Genomic DNA, 18,295 nt, shown 5'->3' with positions numbered 1-18,295 from the left:
TCTTCTGACAGCACATTCAGCTACTGTTGAGTATAGCACCCTCATGATCTAGTTCATCTCCCAAATACTGAGATTTTGGGGGGACACTATTTAGATTTAAACCATAGTGGGTAGGTACAAGGAATATGTAGCACACACGATAAAACTTATATATAAACTGTAGATGGAGAGAAGAGAGAGGGAAACTGAAATTCCTTTTAGTTAATTTTTTCACAAACAGTAATTAGTTTCTGGCCTCAGGGCATGTGGTAATGTTTGGAGTCATTCTTGGTCGTCATTTCTGGATGATGCTCTACCAGGACTACTCACAAATAAGCCTGATCCTGCAGTATAGAGGACAGCCACTCAGAACAAAGAATTATCAAGGCCAAAACGTCAGTAGCACTAAGCTTGTGAAATACTGCTTTTCATCGAGTACATGTACGATGAATTCATAAAATGTGAGTTATGGGAGTGCACTTAGAAGATGGAAACAGAAGAGGCAATGATTATTTTTCTCTTAAATTGGTGACAGATGTATGTTTGGGTGATGTCAAGTTGGACATATTCCTCAAGAATAATAAGTAAGTTTTAGGAGGAAGCCTAATGCAGTTCATTTTACATATGTTTTTATGACTAGATCAAGTGACACTGTCTCCCAACGTAAGGAGAATATTAAGTATAATTTTTCAGTACCATGTATTGAAAACTCTAACTCTTGAAGTAAGAAATATTTCAGTTATTAATAATTCTTGCATATTAAGTAGGACATCTAGAAAACTTTCCTGATGATCAGATGACTTTTGGGTATATGTGTATTTACTAGTCACACTGGCTTGGCAATTGGACGGTTGTTAATGTGAGATCTTACACAAATTAGCTTGCCTTGTAGTAAAATACAAATGAAAATGCCTACTCCAAAGAGAGGTAAAAATGAAATAAAACAAGATTTATAAAGAACCGTGGCTGGCACAAAAGGAGCTGTAAGTATATGATGGTGGTTAGGATAGTGTTGGTAGCATCTCTTCCTTCTAACTACAGCAGATGTTTTGTTTTGTTTTTTTTAGGTTACATTCTTAGTAGAAATACATTTTAAAATGAAATGAAATAACATCACTAAACTTTAAAAGTCCACGGTTCCCACATTTAACAATTGTTTTCCTAATATCTAAAACTATAATCAGTTGTCAGAAATACTTCCAGTCCAGTTCTTTCTCTCTTGCCTATGTATAACACAAGCACTTAGTATAATAAAATGTCAATAACTGATGATAACTGGGCCATATAATTGATGTAGTCTTTGTTAGAAAAATGCAGACAAAACCAAATTCATTTATTACATTTTGGGGGGTTTCCCATATAGACCACAACTTGTGACATTTTTGGTTGTCAAAACTGGATAGTCTTCTACCCATCATTTGTACATACAGACTGCAAATATTTACAAGTAAGAAGTAAGATTATTTCTCACTTAAATATAAAAGATTTTCTTTTCTTGGACTCCAGACGTGATTTCTACTTTTTATGATAAGTGCTCTTGAACTCTTATATATTTCCTTAAGCCACATGTCACCCTTTCACATATTCAGAAAGAAAATATTTCCCAATGTTGTTTACTGTTGTTTTACCTATTAAAAGTAACTACCTCTCCTATGCCTCACAGTACTAAACTGTAGTGCAATTCAACTACAGGTATTGTTATTTTCAATTGAAGTGTAATACTAAGGAAAAAGGGATACTTACCAGCACTTTTTAGATACTCCCTCATATAACAGTTAAAGTGAGTCTAATGACTTATCATTTAGTAAGTTGACTGACTTTTCAAGTAGAAAGCTAAAGTTACATTCATAAAGCAAAGCTAGAAATAAAATATGTGCTTCTTACATTCTAATCAACTAAAGGGGACCTGTGAATTACTGAAAAATTGTGAGTGCATACATCAAAGGAAATATTACAAACACACTGAGTGTTCTTGAACGATTTAGTAGCTCCTTTAAAGCTCTAAATCAAGCTGTTAGTCTGACTAATCATGTACCCCCAAAACCAATTAAAATTTAAGAGTAGAGAAATGTTCTTCAAACACTTTTGAAAAAATAAGAGTTCCTTCCTAAAGTCAACACCTTTTAATTAACAAAATACTCAGCACAAAGCTGTGGTTTGCAATAGTATATTACACCTACTCTTATTCATGCTACTATTGCAGTGTGCCAATGTCAATTCATTTTAGCTGTTTTGAGCTTGACTATCTGCTTAACTATGAAACAAAAACCACAATTTTTGGGAAAGGCATTTAAATTTTCTTTTTTTTAATTAAAGATTGCAAACATACATGACAACAAGAAATGTAGATACTAAATAAAAATTTCAAATATATATGACAGCAAGAAAGGTTATGAAATAAAAATTTATGCAACACATATTGATAATCCAAATACATTATTAGTTTGATATGATCCTCAAACATTGTATGTTCTTTCTCATTTTATTTTTGTATAATATTTTTGAAATATTATATTTACAAGTAAAACAAAGTTACATATTATAGTTGAGAAACTGTCCTCAAAATTTTATGATTTATAAACTCCTTGGTTTTATTAATTTGATAAATATCATATGCTTGTTGATTGTATAACTTACATCTTCTAACAAAACTTCCCACAGAAAAGAAATATGCTTATATTTGAAGTCCAAAAACAACTGAGTTCGCATTTTTAAGATCAGATTTTTCTGTTTCCTTTTCGTTATATCCCATACTTATTTTTATTATATTTTTATAAGCAAAATGATAGAATTTAACACCAATACATATGTAATATTCTTCCCAAACAAATGACTATGAATTAATTCAAGCATCTAATTTAGAGAAATCATAAGGTTGTCAGAGAAACTATAGATAATCCAAATGTGCAAAATCCTACCACATTCATGACCATGTTTCTCATTTAATAGTGCTCACATATGTGTAAAATCATACCCCCCACACATACACAATGCATATTTTCTACAATACAATATATACTTTGGTATAATAAAACAGTGCAGGGATGTGTGGAGTGTTTGTGATTTGTGTGATTTGAGAAAAACAAATATCATCTTTGAGGTAGTTGGAGAATTTGTAATATGTACCAGATACTGAATGATATTAATGATTTAGTATCCATTTATTTAAGTATAGTTATAATGTACTTAAAAATTAATATTCGCTATTGGTAGAAAATAGGTACAAAGATATATTGATAACATAGCAAAATTTGTCTTAACAAATTTCCAACCAAACAAACTGTAGTGACAGAAAAGGAAGTTTGCAGAAGGCAGAGATGAGAGAGGAGAATGACAGATGGACCTTAATATTTTCATACTACTCATATGCACAGATTTCAAAATTTCTCAAATAAAAAACAAAGAAAAAGAGAACCAAAATAATTCATCAATTTGGTAGACCAACATATAAAGTCAAAGATTAATGTGTTGATACATTTTAAAAATATAAAATGTAAAGCCTGAAATTTAGATCAGTAGTGCTGCACCTGCCTAGCCAGAGCAATGTGCTGAGTTTAATCCCCAGCACTAGGGAAAGAAAAAGAAAAAAGGAAAGAGAAAAGGAGCATATGTGCTTTCTAACATACTCAATAGATTAAAAATGAATTATTTGTTATCTCTTCCTCTGGAATTGTCCCCTTCACAAGGATGTAGCGGTCTTTTTTGTCTCTTTTAATCAGTTTAGGTTTGAAATTTACTTTGTCTGTGAATAAGATTGCTACCCTTGCTATTTTCTGGGCTCCTGTTGCATGAAGTTTTCTGTCCTTTCACTTTCAGTCTATGAGCTGCATTTAAATTTTCTAATGAGTATATGATTATGCTACAATCATTGCACTCTCCCCAAACCAAGCTGACCAACAGAAAGTGACTGTTGGTGATTCATAGTTATATATTAGTTTACTTTCAATTCATCTCAGACCTATATTTTAAATTTTTGAAATGTAAATGTTATTTAAATTAATTATTTGGGGATATATATATATATATATATATATATATATATAGTTGACTACATTGTGTACATATGGTTCTGGTAAGAAGTGTTTGAGCAGGAAAGACATCAGTGTCTGTTCCTGGAGGTGGAGGACAGTTAATGGCATGGTCCCAGAAAGATTATTTTCTTTTAGGACCCTATGAAAGAAGAGTTATTTCCTCTAATGGGCTCGAAAAGAATACTGTACCGTTCATCTCCACAGTGGTTAGAGGTTGAAATCTGAAGCAGTGAGTCCCAGGGTCAACTCCTTGTAAACTGACAGAGCAGACTGAGGCAAGGGGTAGGTGTCCAGCCATGCTGGTTAGGCTTAGGGAAAGGGATTAAATAGGACATGGAAAAAGAATCCCGACCATTTTGTGGGGAAGCCATTTCCCATGTTCCTTAAGGAGAACTAGTGGTCCAAAAGACAATGACCTGTTGAAAATTCTGTGTAGGAGTTTATGTATCCTAAACTCACCCAATCAAGATAAGTTCAGATACTGAGTGCTGAAGGAAAGGAGACCAGAAAGGAAAGGCCTAACTGGTCTGTAGACAAGATGTCTGCTCTTGACCAGTAGAGAAATGGCAGCAATGTTGGCCTTGCAGTCTGCTGCTGCTGCTATTTTTCTGATGTTAATTTACTTTTTCTCAGTGAAGAATTTTGTGACATTATTATCCAGGGACACCTTTCTATACTTTTTTAATTGTCTTGAATAATCTTTTTTCGATTTCAAACCCTGGCCTATCATTTTTAAAGATTTTTTTTTTCTCCAGAAGCCCTTTCCAGAGGAGTACAGTCTCCTCAGTGAAGTCTATTAATTCTCATTCTTTACTGTATTGAAATTTAAGATGACATGATCATTTCCACTTCATTTAGTTCTTCTTTGTTAGTCGGATGTACATCTAGAGAAGAAAAAAAAATCTATTATTCCTCTCTCAAGTTCAAATGTTTAATAAGTCAAGTTTTTCAGAAAGATTGTCAGATAGTTTGCATAACCTTGAAATTTTCCTACTTGGTGATATATTGCCTTGGTATGTATTGTGCATCTATTTTAGAAACAGTTTTCCTAAGTTTTCCAGTCAGCCTGATGTTCTGATATTCTGCAGTAATCTCCTACAATCACTCTTGAGCTTTTTTTGTTCGTGTTTTTTCTGTTTTGGCTTTTTGGTTCTTCAATACTGGGTCTGAACTTAGGGCATTTGACTTGAGCTACATTCCCAGATCATTTTTTTACTTTTTATTTTTGAGACAAGGCCTTCTTAAATTATCCTGGCTGGGGTTGAACTTGCGATCCTCCTGCCTCGGCCTTTCAGTTTTGGGATTACATGAATGAGCCACAATGCCTGCTACTTAGTATCTTTATGCAGGCGTCCTCTGCAGGGATCCAGCTCCTCCGCCAAGATTCCTCCAAAGGCTTCGAGATCTTATTGGCTTCTGTGGACAGTCTTCTGAATAGTGGATCACAAGATATTTCTGCTTCTGATTACACTTCCATCTTTGTAGAAGGAGTCTCAAAGTAGTGAGATAACTCCAAGAAAACAAAGTTTTGGTCTCTTCAGTATAATTTCTTTTAGCCACTACTCTTTGTCATTAGATTTTTATTCTGATATATCAAACACTTTTTTTCTTTCTGCCTTGTTCAAGATTAGTTCTTCCATCTGTAGGAGATTGTTGGCATAAGAAGAAAACAATTCTCCTATCCTCATATTCTCTGAGGAAACAGCTCAAAAAGTATAAAGAGTAGTGTAGCCATGAAAATTAATATATGGTCACCTGAGAGTGAAAATCCAATATGGCATGTTTGTTTTATGTTCTTAGACTAGTTCCTTTGTCCGTGTTCCTTTGCTAACTGTGCATTAAAGTTTGTCTTTGAATTTCCTATGATGTATGCTCTATATTAGAAGCAGATATAATATTAGAAATAATAGTTTGGCTTGAGTCGCTGTCCTTCGATAAAGGTGATTTATTGTTATTCACGTTATCTCTGAGATCTCCCACTGAGGCATCTTTTGCCCTTTTCCTGGAAAGTTTCCTTTTTGAATTACACAGTTGAGCCTTTCTTTGGTACTGGTTTCCTGGATCTACTATGCTTGTGTGGCGATTGTCCATTCAGTGGTGGCCAATCTATGGCATGTGGGCCGCAGTGGCAGTGTACGCTTTGTATAATTGAAACCTGCAAAAGGTTCACCATCAGAGGACTGGAGTAATTGTTCCCTCTCTTCACCACTCATCTCTGAAAAATCCAGCTGTGTGTTATGTAGCATCATCTCACACCAGCAAGTTCAGACGTCATCCACCTCTATCCGGCTATACAGAATCCTTTGACTGGATATTCCCCAGTGTTTCCCATTTGTAGCCTGTATCCCCAGCTTCTCACTTTTTGATCCTAGAGTATTTTTATCAACTACTTATTTATAGAAACAATAATAGTTAACATTATTGATGAGCTGCTATATCAAGCACTGTGCTAATACTGTGGCAGTGATGATGATGTTGATCTGTCTTTAGCATTGCTGCCTGTATATTGCTTCTGTTAGTCAAGGGATCCACACGAATGTCCCTGTGACATTTATGCCATTGTTTTTCCTTTGCTGAGGAAGAGAAACACTGAAGCATAGAAAGATGAAACAACCAAGGTCCCAGAATGTCTACTGCAGAGGAGAGGGCAAGATCCCCGGGCAGGAGTCTTTCCCACATTTTTCCTCCAAGACTTCATTTTTTAACCTATTTTGGGTCGTGTTCTATTTTTGGAATGCCCATAACAATGAAACATACTAGAAATTTCTGTCTTTAAATTCTTCTCCCTTGAATTTTTTTTCCAGGTAATATGAATTTCATACAGAAACTTGAAAAAATTACAACCTTCCCCAAAAATGAGTTCATCAGCACCCTGTGCTATTTTACATTATAGTGCTTAGTACAATTAAGATATTTCTTTTTACTCTTCCCCCAACAATGAATGTAACTCTACTGTATCCCTAAAATGTACCAATAAACTCAATTAAAGCTGAAAAAAAAAGATATTTCTTAAAATCCTTGAAAGTGTTTCACATCCAAGTTGAAAAATCTTTACTACCTCTCACTTTCCACAAATGCCATACCGTGATTTGTCTTCACTAATAGTCACTTCAGTACCAACCTAAAACAAAACAGAAAAAGTTAAGTTGTTCCAGCACAAAATACAGAGCTGAGACCAGAATATTTTGTTGAGTTTTACCTCCCTAGAGCTCTTCTCCAATTAATTTACTCCTTATTTAAAGAACACAGTAAATACATCTCATTCACCTAGAAAGCCTGAATACTTAATTTACTAACTTCTCAATCGATAAAATTATTATTGAAAAGGATAATTTAAATAATGTGTCCCAAAATGAGAATAAGCTAAATCATTTTCAAAGATAGATAAATGTGCATTAAAGTTTGTCTTTGAATTTCCTAAGATGTATGCTCTATATTAGAAGCAGATATAATATCATAAATAATAGTTTGCCCTTCAATAAAGGTGATGCATTGTTATTCAAATTAGCTCATTAGCTTGTGTTTCTAATTTTCCTTCTCTTCTTCTCCTTTTTTCAAAAAAAAAAAAAAAATGTTTTAGCTGCCGGTCAGACTGTTACTCTAGTGACACAACCTGTGGTCACCAAGGAGACTGCCATCTCCAAACTCAAAATGCCATCTTCCTTGCTGTTGGAGGTACCTGCTCTGGCAGATTTCAACCGGGCTTGGACAGAACTTACCGACTGGCTTTCTCTGCTTGATCGAGTTATAAAATCACAAAGAGTGATGGTGGGTGATCTCGAAGACATCAACGAAATGATCAACAAACAAAAGGTACAGGTGGAAAAGATAAAAGTTTGCAGAGGCTTGCTTAAAGTACCTATATTTTTCTGGTCACTTCACTCTCCTAGACCATTTCCCACCAAGGTTTTGGACATCTTTTCCCCCTCAATCTGCAAGCACATCACACTGTATTCTGTTCAGTCTAAGTATGAGAATTGATATGAATTAGTATAATTATGTAAATTAACCATAAATAAAAAAGGGAAAATACAAGGATAAAAGCATAAACCTTACGAGTATAGTTGGCATAGTTAAATTCACTAAACAACTGGTATTTTAAAAATCTATTTGATACCAAATAATTAACTCAATTGAGCTGTTTATATTTAAACTGTTTTGGCACTATACAGCTGTAATGTATTGTAGAATCAAACATAATAATCTGGGATTTGTTTATTACCCACTCTTCTGAGTTATCTCTGCCAATTTTCCTCCTCCAATGATAAAGATAATTGAAAATTGGCTACAAATAAAACAAAAAGTAACAAAGACAAAACATAAGATATTTAAAAATACTCTAGATCTCAATGTTGTTATTAGTGCAGTGCTATAGTCAAATAAACATGTTTTTAATACAGTGTTCCATTTCTCACCCACATTGAAACCCATTTGGTCAAATTACAGCATCAATTAGTAACTTAAGAATACATTGATATAAAAGTGATTTACCTAGCTATAACAAATGTACTATATATCTTTTATATTTCTGAATGGATGATAAAACTAGGAAGAGGTGCTGAAGATATTTAGGTGTTACAGAATTACGTTTTGGAAAAACAAGGGGCAAGGAAGACAGAGTAAGGGGAATATCTTTTTAAAGTGAACTATAGCAGGTCTCTTGGAAGAAAGATAAGTTGATAATAATTTTAAAAAATAAAGGCCCCGATTGATTATGTAAAGGCACGAATTTCCAATGATGAATGTCATTGTATTATATACATTAAATGTACCGATAAAATTAATTTTTAAAAATAATTAAAATCAAATGAAAGCCTTACATTAAAAGTATCCTGAGATTGGACTGAGAAGATCTTCATTCAGTGGTTTCTCTGTCATTTGCACAATAAGCGTAATTGTGGTGGTCTTTTTCTGGACCTTGGTTTCCTTTTCAGGACATGAGGAAGACACATTAATATTTACTATATAGTGATAGATACATGTTGTTTGTGTAAAGATACATACATGGTATAAGTAAATATTTTTCTGATGCCCCCTTTTAAGAAATATTTGTACCTACATATTTTCAGAAAAAAAGCAACTGGGGTTCATATGGATGTCATGTTCCGAGTAGGTAACAGAGAGAGCATTCAAACTGAAGTCTGTTTGATCCCTAAACCTATGTTCTTACTCCGTATTCTGCATGCCAGTAATGATTGTAAATGTTGCTAACTTTAGTAGCATGAGTGTTTGTATTCATTGTCTAAGTCAGAGGTTATGCTGAGCATTTATAATTGCAATGTGCTAATATTTATATAGAAAAATGATATATTCTTTCATCATGCCAGTACTTCCAGACTATTACTTACCAGATGAGGCAATGTGTTTCAGTGGTGATTGTACAGATTCTGCAATTGGATTATCTAGGTTCAAAGCTTAGCTTCACTTCTACAGGTGTGACTTGGAATGAGTTGTTCAACCTCCCTGAACCTGAGTTTTATCTAACTGTAAAATGTGGATGATTATACTATGTGCCTGATAGGTTACCATGAGTATTAAATTAGATAGTGAGTGAAAAATGATTCCTACTTTGCATTTCTTACTATGAGTAGTCAACAAATGTTAGTGATTAATATTAAGTTCCACAGACTCTAGAAATACACCCACCCATGGCAATTATCTCATGCAAACTGTATGTCTTCATTACTTTCACATGGCTGGGACAAAACACTCAACACCTACAAATTAAAGGAGGAAAGCGTTATTTTAGCGCACAGTTCGTGGAGGTCTCAGTCCATAGTTGGCTGGCTCCAATGCAGGGTGATACAGCACACGGACATTGCAGGGGAGAAGTAGTTTATGGTATATAGCAGGCAGGAAGCAGTGAGACTTCCTTCTTTTTTCCCTTTATTCCATCCAGGCTACAAGCTTATTGAGTGATGCTCCCTACACCCAGGGTGGGTCTTCACTCTTCTGTAAATCCATCATCTACACCCAGAACAATGCTAAATCAATCAATGGACTAATCCAGTACCACACACCCATGATCCAGTCACTCCCAAAAGCACCACATATGAGCATATGAGGTTTTGGGGAACACCTAGATATAAGCCATTATATTGTATATCACATAATAATATATGAACATGAGAACCCTTTTCCATATCTGCAGCCTGTTCTTTCATTGGCATTATAGCTTCCTGTGAAAATCTCTTCATGGTAGAATAGAAGAGAGAGTTCTCACCCTCATATGGTGGGTTTGTGAGACTAACCTTTAGGAAAGTCGTTGGTATATGCAGTATTCATAAGTAAATTAGTTCTTTTCCAGAAAGAAGTATTGATTTAGTCTTTAATATATGCCAAAATTATCTGGTTGTGATGACACATACCAGTAATCCCAGCACTTGGACTGAGGCAGGAGGGTCACAGGTTTGAGTCCCACCTGGGCAACTTAGCGAGACTCTTTTACAAAATTAAAAATTAAAAATATGGCTGGGGATTTAGCTCAGTGCAAAGGCCCTGAATTCTATGTCCAGTATTTTTAAAAATGCCAAGAATTAATTTGGGAGATTTTAAGAGCCATATGTGGGACCACAAAAAAGTAAGATTACAATAAAATTCATATATCTGTCTTCTCTTACTAAATAGTAATGATGTTTTTCCTAAATTAGTTCCCTTGCTTGAAAAGTAATTTATATAGCCATTGTTCTTTCTTTTATAGCATCAATCACTAAAATACAATTAAGTGGTCCTAAATAATTATGACACAAATATATGTGTGTACGGAGGGCAACGAGGAGTAGTAACTGTAGGGAGCGTGTTATGTCAGGAAATAGTTCATTTCTGTGATGTTTTAAATAATCCCAACTTTAATGTTTATATGAGAAATGAGAGATATTCCAAAAGGGTCTTATAAATTGTAAAAAAACTACTGACCCGTATTCAGATATTCCTTTTAGGATTTTTTTTATTGGCTGCTACTAAGTATATGAGAAATATGAAGTGGGACAGGATGGGGATGCATAATTTTCGAAGGTTGAAATAGTAACACTAAAAAGATAAATTTTTTACTAACAGCTACAATATATTTAGCACCCATGATATGCCATTCACTGATTTAAACAAACCCCATCTCAAATTTAATGCTCACAACACCGTAAGGCAGGTACTAAGACACAGTGAGGCTAAATAGTGCCTGCCCAAGGTCAAGGAGGAGGGAAACAGTAATGAGATTTTTAGCCTAATCAGGCTAGTTTTGGAGTCCTGACCTTTAAACGTCATGGTTTTTATACTTTCGTGGGCATCTTTTGGTGGTGACCTAATGGGTGTTTCGGGCAAAACCAAGCCAGGGAAGAGAACTAAGTTAGGAGTAACTTGTGAAAAAGATAAAAACTTAAACCAACGTGAGCAAGTTGGAATGAACCAGCCGGATGAAAGAAGAACAATCTAGGCAGAGGAAACAGAAAGTAATTTTCACTGAGGTGGGAACCAACATATAATGTTAGAGGAACTGTGACTCCATATTTCTGAAGTTGAGATGTATGATGAGGAAGAAACTGATGGGGCTGAATAGAGAGGAATATGGTTAAATAATTGGGATCCTTCCTAGCCAGGCTAAAACTTGATGAGGGCCTGCAGGTGATGTTCACTCTTTAACGCAGTTCAAACAGAAAAAAATGGTATTCAAATATGTATTTAATTGTCTGTCAGAGTTCTCTGGATGCAAGCAACAGAAATCAGTCCGATTAAATCAAACAGAAAGTAAATTTAGCAGAATTAGCATGAATCCTTAGCAGAGCAAGGATTTTAAAACAAGAAAAGATGCCAGGTAGCTAATAGCAAGTACTACTTGAGTCTCTTTATGGCACTCTTCTTTTTCCCTTCTGTATAACTCTGTTCTAGCTTTAAAATCTAAAAGAGGGTACAACTGACTTTGCCTGGGTCACATCCACCTCTTAGCTAGAGAAGAGCAGAGAACCTTGATTTAAAATCTTCTCCATAAGTCTTTCACAATTAGGAAAGAGTAACCCCTGCCCCCAAGGAATTGAGGTCTGTTGATAATAGAGAGGGTGCCAAACAGCCAATGGGCAGGCAGTAAATGTCCATTGAAACTGAAATCGGACAAGATTATAAAGAATAAGGAGGACAAAGAAAAAGATTTGCTGGTGTTTATTATCATGATCTCAGCAACAGGTTTAACAACTTTAGCTTTGTAATATGCAGACTCCAAAGAAAGACCATGCATTTACTAGTATCTCAAATGTAAGTTCTTATAACCTTCAGAAATTCAATAATTGATTTTTAATAAATATAGATTCCTTGATGGGTAATGTGAATAAAAACGTGAAAAGTTCAATTTTAAACACAATTTGGAACTTAGGGATTATGATCATAACTGCAAAGCATCAGAAGTAGGCTAAACTGATATAACAAGGCATTGTAAGACTCAGAGAATTTAGTTTTGAGTGGATGAGATTCAAATGAAATGTTAGACATACAATAATGAAAATATTGGCCACAGAAAGAGTATAAGAACATAGCTTTGAATAAGCTAGGTGTTTAGTAGCTTTAAACTTGAGAATTTAAAATTACATATATGGTAAAAAAAAGGTCCTGTTTTGCTTTAGCTTGATTTTTTAAATTGAATTCTGATTTTCAAAAATGAGACTACTACAGTTATGAAATCAAAATTGTTAAGTGAATTATAGTAAGCAAAAGAAAATGGAAGTCAAAATTGCAATTTTAATTTAAGAGTTTAAATATAGCCTTTAAAACTGAACAATTCTACTGCTAAATTTCAGTTTAGACAATAGACCATGATCTTGTAGAGGATTAGAGATGCAATCTGTATAAAAGAAACCTTTGAAAGTAAAATGTACATGAAGCTCAAAGTTTACTTTGTAGAATTTGGAATGAATTAACAAGTGTGGTGTGTGATTTATGGTTTCAGAACAATGTGACTAAGAAATACACCTATTTCATCATGTTTGAATTGCTCTGAAATACAGTTGTTTAGATATTTTCTTCTTCTTACATTATCTATCAGTTGATAGGGATGGTATGTTTAGTTTTTTTCCTAAACATAATACTACATCTAACCTTTAGCAAAAGGAAGGAGGGAATGTGGGAGGAGGAAAGGAGAAATGGAAAGAGATAGGAAGAAATGGAGGAAGGAAGGAAAATTAGTGCAGACTGGTACAACAACTATGGAAATCAATATGGAGATACCTCAAAGAGCTGGGAATAGAGGTTCCATTTGACCCAGCCATCCCTCTCCTGGGTATCTTTCCAAAAGAACTAAAAGAATCATATCACAGAGATATATGTGCACCCATGTTTATAGCGGCACAGTTTGTAATAGCTAAAACTTGGAAACAGCCCATTTGCCCATCAGTTGGAAACTGGATAAAGAAGATGTGGTTTTTCTATAAAATGGAATACTACTCAGCCATAAAGAATGAGAAATTAGATTCATTCATAGGAAAATGGATACATATTGAGGATATACTCCTAAGTGAAATAAATAAGTCACACATGTGTAAATACTGAATTGTTTCTCTGGTGTGAATAAACTATAATAGCACATAAGATCCTAATGAGATAATTGACCATGTGAAATAGGAAGAAAAGGGCTAAAGGTGTAGGGAAAGTGGGAAGGGTGGGGGAAAGGAAATAAGGGAAAGGAAAAAAATAGGAGAAAATGAAAAATGGAAATAAAGTGTTTGTAAATGCAGAGGGGAGGAGGGGTGAAGGGAGGGCAGGGACAAGGGGAAAAAATGAGAACCAAGACCTGTCATGTAGAGGTACAAGATCCCAATACGAATGTTAGCCATACTGTATACCTAAAATGTAGCAATAAACTCAATGAGTAAAAAAAAAAAAAGAAATAGAAAAGGAGGAAGGACAAAAGGAGAGGGGAGGGGAGGGAAATTTAGGGAGAAGTTAATGACAGTGAATAACTAGTGTTGCTATTTAGGATTCAGGTAGTCATAAAATTCTGTTATTTTTATACTACTGGTATCTGATTGCCTGTGCTAATTATAGTCTTTTTTCAAGTCATTTTGACCAGGAGTTCAAGGTAATACACGACTAACTCTTAACCATACATGCCATTTCAATTGAATGAAGAATTGAATTAGCAAGAGCATTTTATTCCCTAATACGACCTATCCAGGTTGGGGATGAGACAAACTGGCCAGTCGTGACAAGATGATAGCATTTTCCTAGATTTATTTTTACCTGTACATTGCACTGTTACATAGAATGTTTCATTATCTAAAGATTGAGCTGTTTTAGTGGGTATACTGCATGTTAAATGGGAAATCGTTACTTATGTGTTGAATTTTGTTGTTGTTGTCAGTGCGAGTTTGAATGGCTCCAGAAACAGTATGGTGATAACTTTTGGGGAATAAACTTACCCACAATCTGATAACAAAGCAACCTGTCTATATGATCCACCCTGGAAGTAGTAGTGGTGGAACCATATAGGGTGTTAAAAGGGTCATTGGTTGTTTAAATGAAAAAAAGAAAAGTGTTTCTTAGTTTTACTCTTTTGTTGTGATCCTAGCAGACAGTGGATAGTTTCAAATAGTTTCCTTTATTAAACAAATGAGAAGAGTTACAGACAATTTAGTTAATTGGTCTAAGGTTGTTTAGTGAATATAATTGTCCTAACATAAATCCATTCCTCTTGAGAATAGACAATGTTTTATTTTTTTTCTCTGACCTTTCCCCATCCCCTGTTTACACATTTCATTTTTTCACCAAAATTATAATAAACTATAAATTCAACTTATTTCAGTAAGCATCTAACAGATCAAACTGTTGAATAACAATCAGCACAAGATTGATTTTTCTTTTATCAAACAACTATCATTCCTTATCATTTTATTAGTTCCCTTCTGCAGAACCTTAAGAAACCCCACACCAGAGAGTATTCTCTTTCCATATATACAAGCTGTGTGTTGCATCATACAAAACAGTGCCGTAATTTGTTTGGCTGAAGATATTTGTAAATCTTGTGCTTCAGTTATCTTTTAGCAAATGAACGTGTTTTCAGCAGACAGCACGTTACCCCGTGGAACGAGGCTCCACATTCATACAAGTTTCTTTCCTTACCTAACAGAAGTCAAATTTACTGTTATCTTCACTGAAGGATGTGTCCGTGCCAGCAATATGACATAATAAACTCCCGTTAAATAAACGCAGGGCAGAGAGCTGCAAACACACAGATTTACACACACACACACACACACACACGCACACACACACACACACACACGCACACACAAATCCCATTTTCTCAGTCTCATAATAACCTTTTTATGAAAAACGATATCATATACTTTTTTCGCTTACAGATAAACATGTGATTTACTAAACCACATATTTCAAAGTCATAATAGAAGTGCGTATCTCACAACATGTCATTTCAATTCAATGCAAAACTTTTTGTCCGACTTACACAAAATGAATCACAGTATTTACATCTTATTCAGATGAATCACAGTATTTGCATGAATTCTTACAAAAGCCAGAAGTGTGTTTTCAATGAAATACTGATGGGATTCTGATTAAAAGAAGTAAGCTGTTGTTTGTAAATAATGAGCTCTATATACAAATGTCCTGCTAGAATCTAGTTAGGGTCTCTTTATGTGAAATGATTTTTATTATTTTCAGAGAGGTAACTACAATCTGGGATCTTGAAAATTTTGCAAGTAAGCAGTATAGGCTGTCTATTATTTTAAATTTTTTGAAACTTATTATACTTTAAATTTTAGTATCTGCCTTTTGGGCTTTATATTTCAGCATAAATTTAGATCCTTAAGTCTATTATTGAAATTGCAGTGTTGTTATAATGTAAGTTGTTCTTAACATTAAGGGAATGCTAGCTAATGTTAATATTAAGCAAAATGATGTTTTTCTTTTATTCTTTCAAAAAATTGTCTTTGAAACCCCCTGTTAACAAAGACACACTCAAGCCAAATGGAGGAATCTTACAGAATGAGGTTGGAAAGAGACAGTAGAGTTAGATTTTGGATTTACATCTGATTTCCTTCAGTACAGTCATGAATAATTGAGAATGAGATGACGTAGCAATTACTCACCACTATTAGTCAAAAATGGTTTTACACATTTAGCCACACTTTTCTAAATATGATGACTTACATCAAAGTGATATATGTATAATTAACTTTTAAAAGGCAGATAAGTTAATAGTCGGCAATTAAAATAAATACTACTAGCATTTTCCTTCCTCCTCAAAATGCATACTTTGGAGATTCAGTATCAGGCAGATTCTTTAGAAATATTATATTCAGTGCTGTATAAGGGTTTTTGGTGCAAAACTAGCTCTTCACTGATTTATTGGACACTTGCTGGTGAAAGGCCTCAGTGTTATCTGCTCTTAGACTTGCCAATTAGAATGTTTAGGCTCCACGTTCAGAATGTGTCCTCTTTAAGGAGCACTTAAGTCACAGGGTACTCAGTGCCACCAGAGAAAAAAGGTGTCATGTTGGCTCCAATTATACACATATTAGAATGGATGATTCAGTTATGTGGGATTTATTTTCTTCCCCGGAATATGTGCCTGCCTTTCCATGTAGATGAAGAGAAAAGTATATTTCTCTTTCTGGTGTTATCATTGATTTTTGCTCAATTAGCTGGCCTGAAAATTGGTTTTTACACATAAATTAATGGTTCAAAATTTCTTAAACTAAGGCAACTGTGATCAGTAATTTCCAATGTTATCATAGCTGCATTAATTTTGAAATGGGGAGGGGAGGAAGGGGTGAAGGGAGGGCAGGGACAAGGGGAAAAAATGAGAACCAAGACCTGTCATGCAGAGGTACAAGATCCCAACAATGAATGTAACTGTACTGTATACCTAAAATGTGCCAATAAACTCAATAAAAGCAAAAAATTTGAAACAAACAGTAGGAGGTGACAGTGTGCTTGTGATCATTTATGAAGTCAGGAATTTATTTAGAGTAGTTTAAAGGTTACTTGAATTAATTTTTATATAAAAATGTTTGATGATGATGTTAGTAATCCATAATACTTCCAGATTGCCTTATCTGTGTATTTTCTATTCTGTGTAAACAAGTAGCTTCATATTCAAGAATTATATATTTATATGACTTAGTCAAGGAAAGCTTATATTCTGTACTTCTTACCTGAAGAATAGAAATGTCTTGACTTGGCATAAAATTATAGGGCTCGATACTACATGTGGTTTCATGCCTCCACTGTGAGTCTGGGGAAATATTCCGCACAGATAAGGAAATGCCATAATAGGTAAACTCACTTGCCTCTGTACTTTACACAGTGGAGAGAAGAGAGTAAGTTACACTTCACTCCTTTGTGCTTTTTCCCATAAATATATTTTAAGGACTAGGTGATGGTGAGGGAGGAAGTAATCTGCAGTTACTTTGTTGAGGTGAAGATTTTCTGTCATTTCATAGTACGTTAAAATCACAAAAGGCTTCCACAGATTGAACCAATAATGCCCTCTGAGAAATTTGACACAACAATCAGACTGCCACTTTACCACACTTGCCCAAGTTTGACTTTTTTTCCTCCGTTATATAATAGGTGTTAGGCACTAGAAAAGGACAGTTATTAGAAAAGGTAGCAGTAGTTGGAAAGAAGGCGAACAGGAGAGCAGTGATATGTAATGTGATTTTTACAGTGAAATTGTTCTCTAAATCCAAACGAGAATCTTTATTTTTGGCATTAGAAACATTTTAGATGAGAAACAATGATTTCAAGGTATGAGTTTCAAGTAAATCCAATTATGAAGTGACCCCACCAATGACTTGAGTTCACACTAAAGATGATTGCAAAAATTGGATATACTGGTCAGAGCATAGCAGCCTTGAAGATCTATTTCTGCCTTCTTTCAGAAATTTGTTTTGATAACTCAATCTTTATAGGTCGTTTTGACCAATAATTCACTGAAAAAGTATTTGTCCATTAACAATGTGTACATTTTCTTTTTTATTGAGTTTATTGGTACATTGTAGGTATACAGTACAATTACATTCATCATTGGGATCTTGTACCTTTACATGACACGTCTTGGTTCTCATTTTTCCCCTTGTCCCTGCCCTCCCTTCACCCCCTCCTTCCCTCCCACTTTACAAACACTTTATTTCCATTTTTTCATTTTCTCATATTGTTTTCTTTTCGCTTATTAGCTTTCTCCTATGGCACAGTTTGTAATAGATTTCCTTATAAAGCTGCTTTTGTTGTCTTGAACTTTTCTTTCCAAATGTTTATTTTCATTTGATTTTTTACATTTTAGC

At 34.5% G+C, this 18,295-nt stretch overlaps 1 protein-coding gene across 6 annotated transcripts in view; it reads left to right on the top strand.

Moving 5' to 3' along the window:
• Positions 1–18,295, top strand: part of Dmd (dystrophin) — a 2,130,457-nt gene that overhangs the window by 1,472,739 nt on the left and 639,423 nt on the right. For all 6 annotated transcript variants that reach the window (XM_033760401.1, XM_033760400.1, XM_033760399.1 and 3 more), the window contains exon 51: positions 7,591–7,823. In XM_033760401.1, coding sequence (XP_033616292.1) covers positions 7,591–7,823 — 233 coding nt within the window. The remainder of the gene's footprint in view (positions 1–7,590; positions 7,824–18,295) is intronic.

The sequence above is a fragment of the Fukomys damarensis genome, unplaced genomic scaffold (genome assembly GCF_012274545.1).
Source record: "Fukomys damarensis isolate Sample0158 unplaced genomic scaffold, DMR_v1.0_HiC HiC_scaffold_39, whole genome shotgun sequence".
NCBI classification, from domain to species: domain Eukaryota; kingdom Metazoa; phylum Chordata; class Mammalia; order Rodentia; family Bathyergidae; genus Fukomys; species Fukomys damarensis.
The sequence above is the reverse complement of the archived record's forward strand: the minus strand, read 5'-3'. Positions and strand labels throughout refer to the sequence as shown.